At 31.8% G+C, this 7,596-nt stretch overlaps 1 protein-coding gene across 2 annotated transcripts; it reads left to right on the top strand.

Moving 5' to 3' along the window:
• The first annotated feature begins 794 nt into the window (after positions 1-794).
• LOC125844811 (uncharacterized) lies at positions 795-3,348 on the top strand. Of its 2 annotated transcripts, none has more exons than XM_049524150.1 (2): positions 795-1,381; positions 3,072-3,348. In XM_049524150.1, the coding sequence occupies exons 1-2, from the start codon at positions 1,021-1,023 to the stop codon at positions 3,101-3,103; spliced, it is 393 nt and encodes a 130-aa protein (XP_049380107.1). In that variant the 5' UTR covers positions 795-1,020; the 3' UTR covers positions 3,104-3,348. The 2 variants fall into 2 exon arrangements, with proteins under 2 accessions (XP_049380107.1, XP_049380106.1); XM_049524149.1 differs by lacking the exon at positions 3,072-3,348 and adding an exon at positions 2,286-2,646.
• The last annotated feature ends 4,248 nt before the right edge of the window (positions 3,349-7,596 follow it).

Raw genomic sequence — 7,596 nt, forward strand, 5'->3', positions numbered from 1 at the left:
TTATTTTTTACCATTTTAATACAATTTGTCGATAATAATCCTTAACGTTAGGATTTTTATTAGTTTATTTTGAATTTTAATTAATTTTGATTATTAATATTTTTGTCACAATCAGTTGAATATATTGAGAATGTTGTCTTTATTTGATTAAATCATTATTCATTGTCAAGTTACATTTTTTTTAAAATGACATTGATTAATTTTTTTAAAAATTCATTGTAGTATTTTTTTTTTTTTAACATAGTCTAAGAGTATTGGTACACAAATATTTTTTAAAGGGCAAATTACAGAAATCACATACTTTTAAGTGCCAAAATTACAATTTATCCCTTAAAAGTTTATAATTACAGAAATCCCTCATTTTCGCGCATCAGATTAATGTATCAGCGCTTATATTAATGTATCTCGCGCATCAGATTAATGTATCAGCGCTTATGTTATTGTATCTCGCGCATGTATCAACACTTATATAGCACTGATACATTAATCTGATGCACGAGATACAATAATATAAGCGTTGATATATTAATTTGATGCGCTACATACAATAATATAAGCGTTGATACACTAATATGATGCGCGAAAATGAGGGATTTTGAAAATTTGTAAAATTTATAGGGGATAGTGGTAATAAGTAAACTAAAAAGTGAGATTTCTATAATTTTTCCAATATTTTATCAACCAACGATTTTGGATCACGGTCTTGAGCCCATGATTTGAGCCCACTACATTGTATAAGGTGATTTAACAAATTTCCTATTTAATTCTTATTTGGTGTAAAATAAAGAAGGGTGGTGGACATTTTCAAAAGGAGCAAAACCCTAAAATATTTGTTATCCTAAACTCAAAAGGAACAGCCGCTTCAAAGGCTGATTTTAGCGTTCCACCACCACCCATCTAAAAATCCAACCACAACATCAACCAAACTCAAACCCTTTCCCCTCTCCTTGTTCACTGCTACTGGCAGCCAAGTCAACAACAACAATGGTGAGCACCACCACGCCTTAAGCTCCCGCAAACATGAGCCAGCAGCCAACTACCGTCAAAACCCCACTGCTCGCCCGCTCCACCCTCTTCCTCACTCAATGTTCCTACGAGGAACGTACAAATGACCATCGCTTAACTACCACAACAAACTACAAAAGCTCCGACCCAAATCCCTTTTCAAGAGATCTCTCAAGCTCCGACCGAACCCCGATCAGATCTCCACCAACCAATCGACCCCAAGTTTTAACTCCGATGAAAAGCGAGCTCAAAACTTCGTCAAACAACATGCTTGAAGCTTTGAACTCCAGTTGTTACTCCAATGACAGTCGTGAACTACAACAACAACCAATGAGCTCACAAATTAGCAACCAGCGAGCTCCAAGCTCCATCTCCGGTAAGATCGTTGTCTTCTTTGATGATCATCATTGTTTTGGCCTATGCTTGGGAAACAATTACTTTATTTCTTTTATTTTTATTTTTATCGTGATGGGTTTTTGATAATTTAGTTTCATCTTCATTTACATACATTTTGTTTGCTATAATGAAGTTCTCCCGCTGATTTTTATGTTGTTTGTTTATATGGTTACTTTACATTGTTTAATTACTAATGCTCACTGTAATGTTTTGTCTGTTTTAAGTTGTTACTTTTGCCTCTTATTGTTGAGCGTTTTATTTACTTCTATTTTTTATTTATTTTTTTCATTATTATTTATTTAGGTAATTTTGATCAAGAATTATTCTCATTAACTTCTAATTTTCATATTGCTGCCTTTCTTTATATTTTGATGTCATATTAACTTTGGTTGTTATTACTTTATAATTTTGTATTAATTGTTATTACTTTGATAAATAAGTATTGTTTCTTGTTACCTGTTCTTTATAGTTTGTTCAAATTTTTTGTATACAAAGTGCACCGTCATTTATTAATGATTTTGATCTTGCTAGCTATTCTATCTTGTGCTATCTTTTATTTAATTAAATTTATTTAATTATTTAAGTTTCCTTTGGAATCTGGTTGTACTAAATTTGTATTCATGAAGTGTGTTTCTTTTAATGTTAAATTGATTCTTGTTGTATTTGAAGTTTCTTGTTTTATTTTAGCAAACTGCAACGATTCAACTTTTAGTTAGTTTATTAGTTTATCATTTTTCCTTTCATCATTAGTCTTATTTATATTTCGTCGATTTCCAAGGACTCTCATGAATAAAAGGCGGGTTTTATTTTTAAGTTATTATTTATCTCATTTATTTTTATTCGGATTAACTCATTACTAACATTTTTACTAAGTGTGTTTACAGGTACCCAGAAGTGCTTTCCAAGAAAGTCATTCAAATAAAGCTCGAATAATATTTTTGATATACTGTTGCGTATACTATTGACGTTAGGCAAACCCTAGGTTGTTTCTTATATTATTGTTTACTTTATTATTTGTGTATATTACATGCTTATTATACTTTTACATTATTTTTATCTTCTACTCAATTTGTAAAAAATGAATTTACTCGGGACCCACAATTGTGGATTTTGAAGGGGTCTAATACCTTTCCTTCGGAATCACTTGAACCCTTACCTAGAATCTTTTGTTTCATATATATTTTCTTTATTAATTAATTAATTGGTTTCTTAATTATTCCTAAAATTAGCTGGTGAATCCTTAAATCTTTTTTCTTAAATTTTTTTAAAATTAAATTTGATTGGATTAGTTGATTTTCTTTGAGTTACTATGACGTCTTGTCGTATTTGCAAAAGTAAGGATGTAAACACCAGTAAAAGTACTTTTTATACTATATTCTTAACTTGTCATTCTAATTTATTAGACATGATATCATGCACATATGTCTATTGTAAAGGTATAAAAATGTACTCATATTTGTACATTTGAAAGTTGATTCTCAAATGATATTTATGAATTGATTTCAGAATGTCTTATCAATGATCTTACTATATTTAAGATCATTGAAACCTCTTTCGTTCTCACTTTACATTGGTACATATTATGACTATTTTGAGTGTCACTTTTTATACACAATACATTCCACATACTGATTGCATACTTCTTTGTGTTGCATTCTTTCATGATATAGATTCAGGCACTCATTCTCAAATTTGTGGCTAGTCAGGTTTCAACATCCCAATCAGCAGTTGGTGAATCCTCCTCACACGGGGACTTTATGGATTAGTTGATAGTTAGTAGTATTGTTTTATGTTAATTGTTTGTTATTGATTGATGGGGTCATGTCCCGACATAGTTAGTTCTTTCATTCTAGATAACATAGACTTATTTCAAACATTAGTATTCTATTCATGGCTTTTCTTTCATTACTACATCTAACTGAAGTTTAGTCAGTTATCCACTATGTATGCTTCTGCTCATATTTGAGTTTAATATGATATGCTTAGATATGCTATGTCAAAGGTGAGTTTGAGATCACTTGTGATTTTATGTACCGTATCTCAGTTAGTGGGGTAGACTCAGATCATGACACATGGTTGCTTCCACTTCTCTTCTTTGTCATCACCACCATATTTTCTTCTGGAATTGTCACTGTCAATCATCACCTGAAGAAATTATTATTTATGTCCTCTTTAAATTTTCTCTCATTGACCTAACGCCATCGGAAAACATAAGAGGAAGAAGTATGCGATTAACATCGAAATTTATTTTATCTCATTTTGATTTTATTAAACCTAAGAAAAATCCTCCAGCTTTTGCAGCTATTTCAAATCTATTGTAAATAAAACTTAAATTGGGTTATTGCAAAAAAAAAATGTTTGACTAATAAATGATATTTATTCTTCCTCTGTAAAATCATTTGATTGATTGGTGATAATTATTGAATATGAAGTGACTACAACTTTAACTTCTTACTTTTCCATTTTCAGTGTCTTAGAAAAATTGTGGTGTTATTCACAAACCTTCTTTTAAATCTTTGCTTCTAGAGGTAAGAAAAATAAATAAGTTTTTGATGTTGGCTAAAATCGTTATTGTGTTTACTCGACTGTAATGAAGTTTTAATGGGGAAAGGTGATCGGAGGTTGAAAGTTGGCCAAAGGTATTAGGTGGTATGGTGGTGTTGGGGGGTGCAATTGTGGGGACTTATTTTGTCATAAAGAAATTATTATAAAAATAAAAAATAGTGTGACAAATTTTATCTGACATTGACTGTAACATCAGCACGACTGAGAATCACAATGAGTTGAAGGGGCTCAGAAGGTTGAGTTTCATTGAGTATAAGTGTTTAGTTGGCAAAGTCGTGAGTAAAATGGTCTAGTTTTAATCCGAGCCAATTACAAGGGCCTTCCAAGTCATTCTTCCTTTAAACAAATGCCTTTTTTTCTTATTTCATCTCACCCCAGACCCCTCCCCCTTCCCACCTTTCTACCGTCGCCGCAATCCCCTCCCTTCTGCCACTGACGACGTCACCACTTCCTCATCTTACTCCACCACCACCACTACCACCACCACTTCTTCCTCTATCATCATCCCTTCCTCCTTTTCTTTATCTTTCATCATTGTCACAACAACCACCACCTCCTCCTCCTTTGTTGTCACTACCAACACCAACACCTCCTTTGCCGCTACAAACTCTCTCTGTCACCGAATCTTCATTCATCTCATCTTTTGTCAGAAAATTAAATAACTGTCAAAGTTGTTGCAACAACTATGCTAAAATTGGTGTAACAATTTCAACAATTGTTGCAACCACTTGAACATTTATTAAAGTTCTTGTGACAATTCAAACAAGTGTTGAAGTTGCTACAATAATTACAATACCTCCTGCAGCAACTACAATAGTTACTGCAACAACTATCGTAGCAATTATAGTAGTTGTTGCAGCAACTTCAGCCGTTGTTGTACCAATTATCATAGTTGTTGCAACAACTTAAGTGATTGTTGCAGCACCTATCATAGTTGTTTGATTTTTTTGTAAATTTTCTACAATGACTTCAAAAAAAATAATAAGAATAATTCTTAGAAATTTTCAAATTTAAAGCAAAATAGCATAAAAATAAGGACAAAAAAGAGTGGGAAAAAAAGTGCGATAAAAATAATGAACGTCGATGGTGATGATGGAAGCAATAAAGACGATAAAGATGAAGAAGATAGAGAAAGAAAGAAATAAAGAAGAAGAGGGAGAGAGAAATTTGAAAAGAGAAAGAAAATAAGATTGAAAAGATAGTGAAAGTTGGGAAAAATTCAAAAATTGAGATTTAAAAGAGAGGAAAGACTTTTAATTCTTTTTTGAAATATTAATATACATTTTGAAGTTTCAAATTTCTATAATCAAAATCACTTTTTAATATGATTTGACCAAATCAATATCACCAATATTAACTTCAAAACTCGAATGCCAACTTATACTTATTTATCACAATTTAAATTTTTAGTGAGCTAAAATTGAAAGAATTGAGCTAATAAATACACGAGTCAATAAGTCAGAAACATGGATCATTTTAGTATGGTACTATCCAGATGGTATTGGGTAAGATCTCATTTGTTTTCATTAAGATTAAGATGTTTGAATCTGAATGCACGTCTGAATGATTCACATGTCATTTTTAGATCTGAACACTGAATGATAAAGATTGTTTATTTTTTAGCATCTGAATATGTATATTTCATCATCATCATATAAACATAATAAATATATAATTCAAATAATATTACTACGTGAAGTTAAAAGCTTAGGACGTTTAACAAGTATGTAAGAATAAAAAAGACAACTCTAAGAATTTATTCTAGCTTAAGAATAAACTTGAACTATTAAGAGTTCAAGAGTTACTAACAAGCCTAATATTGGGAAAAAAAGAATGTCAATAAACATAAGGCATGAGTGGGAAAAAATAAAGGGAAAAGGGACAAATATATCCCTGAACTAGTGTAAATGGTATATGTATACCCTTCGTTATACTTTTAGGATGTCAATTCCCTTACCGTCCAAATTTTGGTGTGTATATACCCTCTAAACTGACGGTGGTACACGTGTCTCAATCTTAATCGTCGATTTGTTATAATTTGTTAAATTTTTATCCAAAATTTTTTTAAAAAAAACCACCCAAATTATTAAAATATCCACATGAATAATTAAAAAATCCACCCAAATTAATATAACCCAAAACCTCCAATCAATTCACTTAATTTCAAATTAAGAGACTTAAAACACTTCCGTAGCAGCATCCTTTCCCCAATCTTCATCCCCAAATCATCCTCATTCTCAACAGGATATCCTCTTGTCCTTCCCTGACTCCAATTTTTCTTACATGAGGTTTTTTTTGGGGCTTCAATGGCTGAATTACTGGATTTCAAGGTTTCTTAGTGAATCTTCTTCTTCTACTTCTTGATATTGCTCTTCCTATTATAGATCTGGTGGGGTTTCATCTCTTGCTAATGGAGTTTCAATCGGAAACTTCCCTAACACCATGGCGGCGAAAATAACAGACACTGATTGATAGTTATATGGAAGCGAGAGAAAAATCGTGATGAATGGTGATGAGATTTACGAGATGCCTTAGATTTAAAGTAGGATAGTAGGGGATCAACGACTACTACTAGAACTCGCGAGTTTGAAGTCGTAAGAGGTTACATAACGCCGGAGTTTCCAATTAATAGTAATAGCGACATAGAAGTCGGCGTGTACGCATTTGGAGTTGTGATGTTGGTATTATTCTTCGGCGAATAGAGATTTTCAAGTATGAGAAGGCAACCGGAAGTTACTGTGAAATTTCCCTTATAATTTGGGTGTGTGTATTTTTTATTTGAGCGAATTTTTAATTAATCGGGTGGGTTTTTTTGGAAGAAATTTATTTAATATCGGGTTGGCTGATAGAACTAAGACACGTGTACCACCGTTAGTATGAAGGGTATATATGCACCAAAATTTGGATGGCAAGGGCACTAACATCCTAAAAGTATAACGAAGGATATACACATACCATTTATGATAGTTTGAGGACATATTTGTCCTTTTTTCCAAAAATAAAAATAGGTCATGTCTCTGTAAAATGCTAACACGCTGATGAAAATATTAATTTGCCTGATCATTTTGTTTATTCGTATAATCTTATTCCATAAAATCAGCACATACTTTGTATTATTAAATAAGCACACACAAGGCAACTAATTTTATAAACAAAATCTAAAACTGCAAGCAAAATTTCAGAGTACTTGAAAAGCAAACAACAAGCAGTAATACCAAGAATATTTTGATACACAATTTAAATTAATAAAAAAAATACTTATAATTTTTTCGAAAACTTAATTGTTCAAGAGGAAAAAGATTCAACACCCGTTTAAAGGAGAGAAAGGAATATTCTGATAATGGAGAGAGAGAGGGGGACACATATAAAGAGAAAAAATAACGATGTATGTTGATAATGGAGAAAGGGAAGAGAAGGGCGTATGCAGAGAGAAATAATAAATAAAATGTTTGAGGTTTATGACGAAATAAATTAGCATTACAAAAAGAGTCCAAACATAAATAAGACTCTCTCATAGATCTGGACGAAACAGATACTTTCAGACCCATAAAGTGATCTTTAAAAAAAACACATTTAATGACGCAATGTTTGAACCATTTAGAGCATGTTTGACATTTATGTTGGGAGGCT

The sequence above is a fragment of the Solanum stenotomum genome, chromosome 11, assembly GCF_019186545.1.
Source record: "Solanum stenotomum isolate F172 chromosome 11, ASM1918654v1, whole genome shotgun sequence".
NCBI classification, from domain to species: Eukaryota; Viridiplantae; Streptophyta; class Magnoliopsida; order Solanales; family Solanaceae; genus Solanum; species Solanum stenotomum.

What these genes read in the sequence shown, in the direction of transcription:
- LOC125844811 (XM_049524149.1), top strand. Translation starts at nt 1,021, where the DNA reads ATGAGCCAGCAGCCAACTACCGTCAAAACCCCACTGCTCGCCCGCTCC. An exon ending in AGCTCCAAGCTCCATCTCCG is followed by an intron (nt 1,382 to 2,285) that starts GTAAGATCGTTG and finishes GTGTGTTTACAG; the next exon opens with GTACCCAGAAGTGCTTTCCA.